Source organism: Protomyctophum bolini, assembly GCF_963924005.1.
Source record: "Protomyctophum bolini genome assembly, chromosome: 24".
NCBI classification, from domain to species: domain Eukaryota; kingdom Metazoa; phylum Chordata; class Actinopteri; order Myctophiformes; family Myctophidae; genus Protomyctophum; species Protomyctophum bolini.
The window spans coordinates 17,925,783-17,940,114 of NC_137885.1; the positions used below are offsets into that span (position 1 = coordinate 17,925,783).

At 44.4% G+C, this 14,332-nt stretch overlaps 1 protein-coding gene across 2 annotated transcripts in view; it reads left to right on the top strand.

The window, feature by feature from the left end:
• The window catches only part of mgat5 (alpha-1,6-mannosylglycoprotein 6-beta-N-acetylglucosaminyltransferase), a 132,930-nt gene that overhangs the window by 64,311 nt on the left and 54,287 nt on the right, over nt 1–14,332 (top strand). For both annotated transcript variants that reach the window (XM_080758872.1, XM_080758871.1), the window contains exons 5-9: nt 4,246–4,335; nt 7,627–7,698; nt 8,994–9,155; nt 11,061–11,230; nt 12,742–12,876. In XM_080758872.1, the coding sequence (XP_080614998.1) occupies nt 4,246–4,335; nt 7,627–7,698; nt 8,994–9,155; nt 11,061–11,230; nt 12,742–12,876 (629 nt within the window). The remainder of the gene's footprint in view (nt 1–4,245; nt 4,336–7,626; nt 7,699–8,993; nt 9,156–11,060; nt 11,231–12,741; nt 12,877–14,332) is intronic.

The window sequence follows — 14,332 nt, forward strand, 5'->3', positions numbered from 1 at the left end:
CACCAGTCGGTACTGAAGGGCGTACAGGAATTGGTTGTAGTTAACACATTATGTGCCCTTTCATTCTTTCAAAATAGCGAAGTGGGGTACCCACATTTTGACATTAATTAAAAAATAAATAAAAGACGACCACAGTCGTCCACAGAAGTCATGGGCACTACATGCGGTAGTTCCTAGGATGTCTGTGGACGTCTTGGGCATATATTGTGTTAAGTTGTGAAGTGAAACGTACTGCAATGCAATAACATTATTGCTAGATGTAGGACGATGACATGACAATGACACTTTTTTCCAGACAAACAGCAATGTGCAAATGACAAAAGTGTGCCCGGACAATAATGTCAACTGAAGGTAGTTCAGTATCAGTCATTGAAAAATCAATATTCCTGTGCCGAAATCATGCGATTGGCATGATGAAAGTTGAAACTGTCAGTTTCATGCCAAACGGCACGGTAATATCCAGTGTTAATTCAACAGAGAGTGTATGAACCCCCATGAATCTGAAAACACCCTGGAATTCAGAGGGAATGTGGTTCCAGATTAAATAAATTGTTCAGGTTAAAATATGTTCTTGAGCTGCACTTTGAGGCGCAACTCCTGACACGGAGTCCCACAGAGGTCATCACTAGGCCGCTCTGTTTTTCCTCTCTACGCTGAATATCTTTTATTGTGACTCACTCCGTAGATCTTCCCTTTCTGCCAAATATTCACCAGAGAATCGGGACGCTAGGTTTCATGTGATTGAGTGCCCCGTCTCCCTGAATGTTATTAAACATCCCTTAAGGCAGAAGGTTTCCTCTTGACCGACCTGAGCAGACATGCCGGGTTTGGATTGGAGGCTACGTTGCATAGCAGTGATTTACATGTTGCGTCGTGCTGAGTTTGATTAGAGAGCACAGGCATGACTCCGTCTGCATTCCCATCATTAGCAACAGAGAACCAGAGAAATCCAGTAGTCTTATTACCTGCAGGGTCGTAGAGTAGAGAAGAATTAGTCCCGCTGTCAATTTCAATTGAGTATAGCGTCCGTCTGGAGATGAAACGCTGTGCAGTCGCGCACACAATGTGTGTGTGTGTGTCCGGGCATCTCTTTGTAGCTGATAACACACACACACACACACACACACACACACACACACACACACACCATCTGCTCGGCCCGTCTCAACCCTGTACCAATACTGTCTGTCAGCCTGTCCAGCAGTATGGCAGGCGGTAACCAAAACACACAACATACTGTACGTGTGTGCGTGCGCACACACACACACACACACACACACACACACACACACACACACACACACAAGCAAGCCACACGAGCCCTTTTTGGTGCCATTAATTTTCAGGAGGTTTAATAATTAAGCACCTTGACTGTGACAGCTGTCATCAGCTGCTGGAAACGTTCACCCAGCAGAGAGAGGTGGAACATGTGGCTTCCACAAGTAAAATGGTAAATTGAAGGCCATTAAATAAACTCGGCAGCATGAAAACCAAAGTCATTTTTTTGCTGTGCCACTAGTTCCTAACTGGTGTCACACTGCCTGGAGTGATCAAGTCAAGTCACAAGTCCTTCAGGGCATGCTGTAAGTCTATATACTGTAAGAAAACAAAACGGCCACATCCACTGGAGGCTAAATGCAGGACCAACGAGAATCACAGCCAATTAAAAAAACATTTGAAAGTAGGCTTATGGATGTAAAGCCTCGTTTCTCTAAACCTATTTTAGATTTGTTCACCACTTTCCCCCCCCATGCCAACTGGATGTTTAAGCCTAGGCTTGGTGGCATATACAGTAATGCTTTCCAGTTAGTTCGCCAACATGTACTGTAGTGTATGGGAACATTATTTTGTTCCTTATTTAATAAACACTACCAGTGTGTGTTTGGCTCATCATTGCACTTAGCCGTAGCTGAATATGCATGGCAGTTTGGGAGCGCCCAGCCAGTTACCTAAGTTACACCAAACTAACACTATGGAAAGGCAGCCCTGTGCACAAAGCAGTAGGTTAAACGTGGCCTCTACTGTTAGTTGCATTGTTAAGATATTAAGAAGCTAGTTTTGTTCTCTTGTCAAATCTGAACCACCCTGGCATTCCTATTGGGTATATCATTATAGATGGAGACCCTTCGATCTCCATATCTGCATATATGGAGCTGGCCAGCAACTCTACATCTGACCTCAAACCCTTAGATCTCCATATGGAGATATATGTATGGAGCTGACCTGTTCTTACATTCCATATGTTGAGCTGTCCTCATCAAAACCTGTATACTCAAGACACGCTCCATACTGTATATGGCCTCATTCCATATGTTGATCTGACCCCCCCATGCCAAAGCGCCAACACTCGCCCAGCAGTCTGCCGTCACCCAGGCGTATGTGTGCACGCAACCTCGGTCACTTCTCGACCTCAGGGCGTTTTACTTTTAGAGTGGTTCACCTGCCCACAACCCTGTCAAATCTTGTGATCCGCTTTTAGGCCTAGGAAATATTGGTTTAGAAACACCTCTTACTTTAGTGGTATAACCACAGAGCCATCTCTAGGCAACAAATTCCATTTCCTCTGTTATGCCACAGATTTGCACTCTTTTTATTTTGTATCCCTCTTTGAGTTAACTTTTCCCACAGTGCTCCTGGAGTCCCCCTAGCTCTTGTTTTCTTACTACGGTTGTACCGTATCCTGTCACTAACCCTACTGTCCATCTGATGAATCCATCTCCTCATTTTATGGAGCTCTTACGTAGCTTTGTCATTCAGCCCCTGAAATAGCACTTAATTCATTCAACATTCCTTGGCTGTTCGCCTAGAGGCGCTCCTCCTGCGATACTTTTCCGATCACAACAAACTGGTGAGCTGAGGCTTTCCCATACCCCTGCTGGAATTTAGATTTCACTTTCTCCCTTCCTACTATTCCCCTCGGGGGCGTGACTACTCTCTGTACTTCAGAGCCAGAAGACCAGTGCGGTGATAGCTTTCGCTCTCGCATCTAAGCCTTCCTCCCTTTCATCTGTGTCTGCCTGCCGTCGCTCAATACAGCATGGGCAATGCACTGTATGTTCTCTTTCCCATTGAATACCGCAGTGGAGATTTCTTACTGGACTGTAATGACTCCAGACTTTTTTGGGAAGCCCCTTAAGTAGGGATGTCCCGATCACATTTTTTTTGCTCCCGATTGCTTCCATTTTTACGATGCGACGCATTGTGAGCTTGTAGATCGGCTATTTTCGAAATATTTGTATACATTTGTATATAAAAATCGCAAAGATAATGGATGTAAATGGTCACTGCATTGCGATGCAACTTGTTTTGATCTTAAGCCCTAACCACACAAAGAGTCGCCATTCAACTCCTTGCAGTCACTATTCCCAATGGCCGTTGCAAGGAGTTGCATTGGTGTGGTTTGTTGCAAGGAGTTGTTGGTGTGGTTAGGGCTTTATAGATTGGCAGTTTTAGCTATTTATGCTTAAAAAGCAAGGCTTTTGCACACCTACAGTACAGGCGACAGGTGCATAAGAGAAGGACAGCCAAGTGCCTGACGTTCTGAAAAAGAAGGGACTCCTGCACACTGTCTTCACATGCAGTGAAATAGTTTATTCACAGAACCAGCAACGTTTCGGCCTTTTTAAGGGTAATGGGAAATTGAGTCCCCATTGTTTACAATGGGAAAGCTGCCTAGCATCACGCGGCTGCTCCGTCCGATCTGTTGCTGTGCTCGGCACTTTGGAATATTTTTCAACACTACAACAAGCGATTACACCATTTTAAAGTGGATTTTCATGACATGCAACTCAGCGGTCGGTGCACTGGCTGTTCAAAGTTAACTTTAAACATAGGCAGTCTAGCCTGAAAGACGGCCGTGAATTGTCGTCATTCAAACTGTTAATGCTTCTCAAGAGTTCAGACGAGGTAGCGCGAGGTAGTAATAAATGTACAATTATACCTCCCGGTTTTGGGGGGAAATGGAAGGCGGGCTCATCTGCTGGGCACTCTAGCACCTTTATTATGAAAGATTCCTGCGCAAAAAAAGTGTTAAGTTAATCAGACTACTCAGTTTAGTCGAAATTCATTTTTATTTTGTTTGGCATTTGTTTGTTGAAAACACCAAAAGGAATGTCAGAAAACAACAAAATTGTAGCTATAGTTACAGAACCATGCTGCTTTCAGTGCGTGCCGGCCCGGCAGGCAAGTACTGTACCATCTGTGCACGTGAGATTTGAAGTTTAATCTTCCTCTCCTCTTCCTCAGTGGATGAAGGACATGTGGCGCTCAGACTCCTGCTATGGAAACTACGGCGTGGATGGATCCACCTGCTCCTTCTTCATCTACCTGAGTGAGGTGAGACGTGTGTGTGTGTGTGTGTGTGTGTGTGTGTGTGTGTGTGTGTGTGTGTGTGTGTGTGTGTGTGTGTGTGTCACATGCATGGCTGTGTATTTGTATGTGTAATTTGTCTGTATGTCTTCGCTAGTTTGTGTGTATGTACTGTGTGTGTGCATTGTAATAATGCATGCACAGTCCTAATCCTAATCTCAACTACTTTGATTTAAATCTCGGAATTGTCTCTAATTTCCGTACCTGTGTATTAAGTCAACATCTTTCTTTCTCACACGGACTACGCTCGCGTTCTGAAATCACTGCAGTATTTACCCATCACAGGCCTGGGGCACAAAGAAAATACCTTGAACCAACATGACACCTTAAGACACACACTGCAGAGCCCTGTGTTAGTGTGCCTGTGACAGAAACACAGATTCATTTCACATTCTGTGGGTGGGTGTATGTGTGTGTGGGGGTGTGGGGGGGTGTGTGTGGGTGTGTGGTGATTTAGACGCCAGGCCGCATGTGGTGATAGCTGGCGTTGTGTATTTCCTTTAATCAACAGCAGGAAAAAAAATCTCAATAACAAAGACGTGGAAAATTCATGTAATGGAAAACAACAAAAATCTCGACTTGTCTGTCGCTTCTCTGTTGTTTCCCCATTCATCCTCGACCCTGCAGCCCACTGGTTCCAGCTTGGCGTTTTGCACAATGTAATGTTATGTTGAATATTAAAAGATGTAAATGATTATGCACTCCAAGGTTTCTCGATAGATGAAAGTCAGGGACGAGGCAGAAGAGGGGAAGAAGTCCATTATTTTCTCATACCATGGCTACTTATCAAAGGAAAAAATGAGACGCAGGCATTGTTTATATTGTTATTGTCGTACTGTATTTGAGGAAAAATAAACAGCAAAGTAAAGCTGTGTTGTCATGCCAGCCGCCTTTACAATTCAAGCTGCTGCAGTTTGTTTCTTACTGTTATGCTTGGGTCAAAATGCTCATCATATGACTGTTGAGGAATCAGAAAGCGTGCGTGTGTGCATGCGTATATGCGTGAGCACACGCGTTTTAGCAAGCAACCATGTTATGATGCCTGCAAAGATCGTGTTCTCCACCTTATTGTCATCCTGGAGAATCTTGTTCTTTATGTCTCTATATGGACAACCTCAGTCCATTGCTCTTTCCCTCTCTCTCTCTCCTTGTCTCTCTCCGTCCTCTCTCTGTGTGCCTTTCTCTCCCTCCAAGCCTCTCTCTCTATCACCCTCTATCTCTCTTCATCTCTTCATCTACTGCAGTGGTTTTCAAGGCCCATTATTTATTCGCATTTGAGCCTCTCAGACCCAAAAGTAAAAAATATGTTGTTATCGTTGGATAAGATTTTTGTCCACAATTCCATGCTGTATTGATGTTGGTACCACTAGGAGAGATAACAGGCAAACGTTGATCAAAATAACAATTCTTCCCCACACACACACACACACACACACACACACACACACACACACACACACACACACACACACACACCACCACCACCAACCCTCTCCATCTTCTGACACTTCTTGGTCATCTGGCCGTAGCCATGAATACTGCATTCTGGCTGAAAGCACTGCAGTGATCTCACACTCTTGTTATGAACCATAATATGAAACTAAGCTCTGGCTTAGAATCCATTAGCTCTCAGTCTTCCTCTCTTTCTCTCTCTCTTTTTGGATGGACCAGCAAGGCTGGCCGAGGCCGTACAGATGGACAATGAATTTGACAGAGTGATGAAGAAATGATAGCATTGATCGGCCGGTGCAACGGTCTAGCCATTTGCGGAATCATCCCCCAGCCTATGGGATGTAGTCTATCCTTGGTTGACCTGATTGATTGATTGAAAACTTGTTTATTCAGAAATGTAAACGGCAATAACTAACAATCTAACTAAGTAGCGAATCGCAGCTCAGTCGTCTCTCCGGGTGAGAGTAGTTTACCTTTTCATTTATTGTGACTAATTGTTGACTAATATTTCTTATATCCAAGAATTAACATCACAGACACGTACTTACTTACATTGCCAAGACACCAGCCATAGGCTACTGCAGATTACCCCCGGTCCTGGCCTCTCTTTTTGTCGCTTTGTCTGTCTGTCTGTCTGTGTCTCTCTCTCTCTCTCTGATGGCCCTCAGCCTCCACTTGAAGAGTCACGTGTGCTTGCCGTTGCCATGGTGACGTGCATGTATTTCCATTCAGAAGTGCCTCTCCACTGCACTCCCCCGTCCCCTCACTCTGTTGTTGGAGCTGCACGATGTGCACACACACACACACACACACACACACACACACACACACACACACACGCACACACACACTCAGGCAAGTCCATTCACATACACACACAACACACACATGCACACTGCATCAACACGATCATGCACCCACTCACACAGTCGTACAGTTCACACCGACACTTGGACACACATATCCATGTTATGCACACAAAAGGACAGACGCACGAACAGTTCATGCACGAAAGGTAAATCCAAAAATCCAAAGCGCTTCACATAGATTGTGCAATACATTCACCCATTCACACACCCATTCATACACTGATGGTGGAGGAATCCATGCAAGGCACCAACCTTAACATTGGGAGCAATCAGGGGTTCTTGCTCACAAGGACACTTTAACACTAACTCTGGGGGTGAGCCCAGGATCTAACTGGGAACCTCACGGTTCCCATCTGCTCTACCCCTGCCACCCCACGAACACTTGGGATTATACACACAGTGTTGTATTAACCTTCTGATGGCTGTCTGCCAGGAGAAGGTCAGGGCTTCACCTGCCCTGAATGGGAGTCTATCGTGTGTGTGTGTGTGTGTGTGTGTGTGTGTGTGTGTGTGTGTGTGTGTGTGTGTGTGTGTGTGTGTGTGTGTGTGTGTGTGTGTGTGTGTGTGTGTGTGTGTGTGTGTGTGTGTGTGTGTGTGTGTGTGTGTGTGTGTGTGTGTGTGTGTGTGTGTGTGTGTGTGTGAGAGAGAGAGGTTGAGAGAGAGAGAGTTTACAGATGCTGAGGGATTGATAGACAAAAACTAGATTGAGTGGGTGGTTAATTAGTGGTACACTTGATATAATGACATTGCCATGTGTCATTGTTACCGTACGCACAAACACACAATCACTCTCTGTGTCTATCTTTATCTGCTTTGATACTGAACCAATTACCCACCTTCTGACTCTGTGCGTGCGTGTGCGTGCATGTATGTGAGAGAGAGAGACGGTGTGTTTACTGACATCCTTGTAATGGGTTCATTTTTGCTTGATTCTCAGGTAGAAAACTGGTGTCCTCGTTTACCCTGGAGGACCAAGACGCTCACTGAGGACCAGGACAGGAGAGGACAGGTGAATACTCACATTCACATTAACACTGGTACTGTAGTACTCATTTGCACTACTACTACTAGAATTGCTGTTACAAGCATCGCTACTTGTACATCTACTGCAACAATTCCGGATACTGTTGTTAGTACTTGCATTTCCAGCTGTGCGAGTACTACAAAACACAGTCACACACAGACACAAGCACTCATTGTGTTTCTCTGTGGTGTATCAATATGAAATACTTTCCCTCTCTGGATGTGTGGACTGCTCTCTGCTGCAGCCACAGAGCCCATGTGACGAGGCTTTTGAGATTTTAATTCCCCCATCCCGCTTTAGCCCTGTTTAACCTTTCACGGGTCATTTATACTTAGTTGTGCACTGGTGTCACGCACCGAAAGTAGCTGATCTACAAGCTCACAATGCTTGACATTTCGATGCCACTAACACCACTGTTGGATGGCACTAATGGCAACGTTGCTCTCTCTGTGTCTTCCATCTGGATTTCTCTTGTTTTTTCCTCATGTCCTCTTTTTGCCTCTGTTTAGCGGCTTCGGATGTTATACGATTATTTAATCTCCGTCATCAGCAATTATCAACATCACGCAGTGTAGCCAGTATGGACATTTCCACATACTGACATTGTTGTCAGCCATTTTCCGACGTGGCATTGGTCACGTTGTCCGACTAATACTAAGCGTAACCCTAAATCTAACCCTAACCTCAGTCTTAACCGGCCACGTATGTAAGCCCCCTTACCTCATATTCGTTTTAACCGGCCATGTAGTGTAAGTCAGTTTCACAATGTTTTCGCTTCGGCGGTAGTAATTTCACGTCTGCATTCCTAGTCGCCTACTCACGGTAGGCAGTATGTGGAAATGTCCATAATTGCCTGCATTGCATGGTCCAGATAAGAGCATACTGTCGATTAACAGTTGATAACATTCAAAGTAGGTGCTCTATTCCTCTCATATCCTCTGTCGGGTTCATTTGAAACATCTTGTGTGAAAAGTATTTTATTCTTGGTGCTGGTCATAAAACAGAAAATGAAAATAAATGGTCCATGTTAAATGTCATAGTGGCAGAGGCCAAAATGGCCATTTATAAAAGCACGAGAAAGTCTAATTGTAAATGTTTCAGGGGCTGCTGTCGATGTTTAAGTCTTTGGTCAGAGTGGATTTGAGATTATATTCATTCATTATGATGTTGATGAGTGTGATGTGTCCGAGGGATGTTTTTGGCTTCATGACTTAATGTCATGATTAAGATTGTCATTATAAAATAAAGGTTAAAAAGTCTTGACTCTCTCTCGCTCTCAGACGGACATCAGGACCAGTTTTGAGGAGTTGTACCGGGTGATGTCTCGCAGGGAAGAGTTTCGTTGGATGATGTTGAGAATCCAACGCATGGCTGAGCCCTGGGTCAGCGCCATCCGTTCACTGGCTGGCAAGCAGGACCTGGCCAAGCGCAGAAGGAAGAAGGTCAGTGTGTGTGTGTGTGTGTGTGTGTGTGTGTGTGTGTGTGTGTGTGTGTGTGTGTGTGTGTGAAGGGGTCAAGATACTGCTCTTTGACACTGTAGTAGGCAATTTATACGTTTCTGCACTGTTGACCTGGTTGTGATGTATCCCCGACTCGGAGACAAATCCTTGACACAGGACCCGACCCGACATCCCTTGATGGCGCTAACCCAGCTAACAGTTGTCGAAAAACTTTGTTGCTATAGGCTATCTATCAATGGTTCTTTTTCATGTCAAGGACCCCCAATATTATATGTATTTGGCCGCAGACCGCCATCTCAAAATATGTTGTTCCAATGATTTGCACATAGCAGATCTCGTGACAAGCTGTGAGCTATTTTTTAATAGCCAAAGTATAAAATGACACGTACACAGCTTTCCCCGGTTTTAATGGGTTAACCAATACACACATTGACATTCCGAGAGGGAGAATGGAAAGGCAACAGAGGTCCTGAGGTGTGGCATAATTATCGCCGGTTGGCACAAAATAGGAGACATGTAGGAGGCTAAAATAGGAGACATGAAAACCCCATTGTCTCAAAAGGGCACCTGCTTCAAGTGCTGAATAATGTACTTGTTACTTTCCACTGGTTATGAATGGAAACAGACACACACACACACACACACACACACACACACACACACACACACTAATTCATAATTCATTCAACACTCCTATGACACATTGCTGCTGGCAACGAAACTACTCCCTTGAGCAAGGAATACAAGTATAGCAAGTATACAATACGATACAGTATTTCCCTGAATACCTGGCATGTTTATTTGTAGTGTAGACACTTGGACTTGACATGTACACTAACTGACATGGGGTTTGTTTCCTCAAAACTCGTTCACAGAAAATACAGTATATAAAAAAACAACTGCTACACAGGTTTTCATCAAAGATGGAGTGCCGTGATTTTGTTCACGGCGCTCCGTCTTTAACATTCAGCAAATGCTGGGAGCCAAGAGGGCTCATCCTGGTGTAGGGAGGAGGATAGTGTGTTCCTCCACAAGCTACCACCCTGAAAAGTCATGGCTGGCAAATTTGTATCGTTGCTCCCCAAAGGCCAAACAGTCTCTTTTCAGTGAGAGTTGGGAGGAGGCAATGAAAAAAAAATGAAAAAAAAAAAACTAAACGGTTGATCAAAAAAGATAAGTAATCTTTACACGATTTGAGGCCATGCACTTTTTTTCAATGATGTGGTTGTTCACTAGCTGTTTGAGCACATACTAGGGTACCCGGAGGGGTGCTTTATTTTTATTTTTTTCAGGCCATTAATCCCTTAACAATATGTGCCAGTGACTTTGGCTGGCTAGGAGCACTGAACGAATGTCACCCCTTCAGTATTACAGCCTTCTCACACTGTGGAACACTGTGTTCTTGAATACACAGCGTGCGCGTGTGTGTGTGTGTGTGTGTGTGTGTGTGTGTGTGTGTGTGTGTGTGTGTGTGTGATTTTGTACTGTTGTAGGCATAATCAACCAGTTTGTAATAACATGCATGCATTTGTCAGCACCCTGAAAATGGCCATTATGCTATGCACATAATATGTTGCTTCTGATGGGTGTTTAGACAAGCTTAGAAGATTACAAGACTCGTGTAAAACACACCCTGTGCAACTGCAAACTGTTCACAACTCGTTTGTGAAGTGAAGAGAGCTCTCTCTACTCTCTTGTCTTCTTTAAATTCCAGGCATTCTCTCCTCTCCTCCTATGTAGTTATTTTCCTTTTGTCGAGACTGTGCAAATAGTGAAAGGGAGACACAATAGAAGTCAGGGACTTAAACCCAGACCAGCAGGGCTAATGGTAGTTTTAGAGATCCCTTCGTTCAATCAACTCCCTCCTCTGTTGTATGTATGTGTCAGATCCTGGTGCACCTGGGCCTGCTGACCAAGGAGTCGGGCTTCAAGATCGCGGAGAACGCGTTCAGCGGCGGTCCCCTGGGAGAGCTGGTCCAGTGGAGTGACCTCATCACCACGCTGTACCTGCTGGGACACGATGTCCGCATCTCTGCCTCCCTGGCCGAGCTCAAAGAGTCAGTATATACCACCATACTACACCCAAACATAAGTAAAGTATAGTAGAATACACTCAAAGAGTCAGTACCACCACTCACACCCTAACATATCTAAAGTATAGTAGAATACACTCAAAGAGTCAGTACCACCACTCACACCCTAACATATCTAAAGTATAGTAGAATACACTCAAAGAGTCAGTACCACCACCTTGACAATAGAGCTAAAAGAGTCATTACCACCACTAAACCCAACTAAAGTATAAAGAGTCAGTCACACAGAGAAGAAGATTACACTATAGCCAGGTTTACTGCTATACAGTTGCTGAAATAGAGGGCCTACTGTGCATAAATTAACGTGGATGGTACTAAAGATAGTACCTGTTTTACATCGAGATAAGCCACTGTAACACACATCATTTGACTGGGTAAATTAAAAAAAAAAAAATAGCTTCCTGTACAACACGTTGTGGACTTTCTTTCTCAGCAAGCAAACTTAATAGACTACACAGATGCGACATTATGTTGGTGTGTCTTAGGCATAGCTATATTTTTAGCATCTAGAATTGCACACGTCGGAGGCCAAAGTAATCTGGTTTCCCAGAGGGCATCACGTAGAATGTCCCTTATACTGTACTTCTTATTGATCTGCTTAAGGAGCATAGCTATGTTTACAGCGTGGCTCTGCAGGAGTCTAGCTATCAAGCAAAATGTCTGTTTTCCAAACCACTGGACCAATCAATGCCAAATGCCAAATTTGTATGCCCCAGAAATCAAACATGCTCTTATGACATGTGAACTTTGTCTGACCTGACAGTTATTCATTGATATTTTTGTGATATGAGAATAGGCCTTGCTTCATACTTTGATGACTACTATATGATCTCATGACCTCACTGTACAGTACATGCCTTTATGACAGGTGAACTTTGTCTGGCCTTCTGTAAGCCCAACCATTACTCTTGTTACCTTGTTCATAAGTCTCCCGTCGAACATGGTTGGTCAAGCGTGTCCATCCACACACTGTCTGCTTACTGAAGATAAGGAGACTGCAGGCGTTGTCTTGCTATAGGGCTGGTCAAGACATATTATATATTTTATATAAGCCATGTGCAATAACGGCTCGCTGTTCATTCCTTTGACCACTCCGTTTGTGTCTGAACCCATTTGCGAAGGCTTTAATAAAATAATTTGACAGAGAATCAATAACTTCAGATTTCCATCACAACGCTGATACCCTCAAAATCCCCCCCCCCCCCCCCCCCCCCCACGACTATTACATTACATTGTCAGAGCTTTGACAATGCCGTATTGACCTTGCCATAAACACATGGCTGTTTCTAACTTGTCTAACTTACTACATGTATTTGGAGATGGCAGCATATCAGCATTTGTGTCCATTAGTGTACTGTGTTGACAAGCCTTTATATTTGTCATTTTTCAGCAGTTTTTTCTTCTATTAAGCCACTGAAAACTAAAGTAATTTCTCTCAAAACGGAGAATAATTTGGTGTCCTACTCTTCCTCCAGGATAATGCGCAGAGTGATGGGGAACAAGTCCAGCTGTCCCACTCAGGGTGACAAGGTGGTAGAGCTGATCTACATCGACATCGTGGGACTCACACAGTTTAAGAAGACCCTGGGACCATCCTGGGTTCACTACCAGTGAGTTTATTTCAATATCATTTAGACCATCCTGGGTTCACTACCAGTGAGTTTATTTCAATATCATTTAGACCATCCTGGGTTCACTACCAGTGAGTTTATTTCATTATAATTTAGACCATCCTGGGTTCACTACCAGTGAGTTTATTTCAATATGATTTACATGGCAAACACCGTTGGACTGGTTGATGCCACTCTCTTCCAGAGATATACTGTAAAGGTAAGCTTCAGTTCCTCTGTTGACAACATCAAGCATCAAATTATTGATCTGAAATCAAGTAATAATCGGATTTTCAAAGTAAGAGGTTCATATGAGGAACTTGCTTTTGTATATTGCTCTCCGTGAAAAACCAACAACATATTTGACAGCTGACACAAGGCTGTTGATCAAGTATGTGCACATAGGATTCACACACGGTGCGACCAGTCATTAGAGTGCATTATGCTACTACATTTAGACATAGACAATAGCAGATACATTGGACAGCAGACAAAATGTCACCATCTGTCTGTCCATTTGATGTTGGATTACATTTTTGTTTTCCTCCAATGTTCCTCATCATGCCAATTCCCAATTGTCCTCACTATGGGGCGCGCGCGCACACACACACACACACACACACACACACACACAAAAAGCTGGGCATAGAGGGAACCTTCCCCCCCCCCCCTCCTGAATCTGTCTTGAGAGATTACATTCGGAGGAACACGTTATCCACCTGGCTGGTCTTGTCCCTGCTGAACAGGCATACTGGTAGACTGTAGCAATCATTTTTGCACACTGCATAGAGACCACCCTCTCCCTGCCTGGCTTCCCACCAGTGAACACGCCACAGAGGATTTGAACTTGGTTGTACTTAAGAAGGAGATTCCGCAAACTCCTTTTCCCAGTCCATCTTTCATTAATTTCCTTTTATATGTACCGGCTAGACTGAGTCCCGGGCCAATGCCAACCAGGGCCCTGGCCTGGTCAACATTATTCATACAAACATTCACAGGAAACGGCAGCCAAATTTCAAATAAGTGCCTGGCTCAAGGACACTGTAAATAAAGGCTAATGTTGTTGCGGGGCAAGGGAGCAGCGTTTCTCTAGCAGTTCAAGGTCTTTCCGGGCAGTTCTGGGATTCTGAGTCGCTGGGTGTCCTGCCACAAGAGAGCCCGGCGCTCACTTCCCTGACTTTTATGCCGCCGCCGCCCCGGCAGGCCGATGTGTTGACAGCTCCTCTTATGCCGTCTAAATTGTTGTCTAGACTCTCTAGACAGTTTGCCGACAATGCTGGCAGCTCGCGAGACAATGACTCTATTTTATTAGAGCCATTTCCCCAAATAGCGAAAGTAGCTGTTGTTGCCCTGCCACTGTTGTTTTGACCCTGCAGACTTTATTCTCTCTCGCCCGTTGATTGCTCCGCGGAGACAACGTCATGTTTCCTGGTTTACCCCGAAGAGCCTCTGAGCA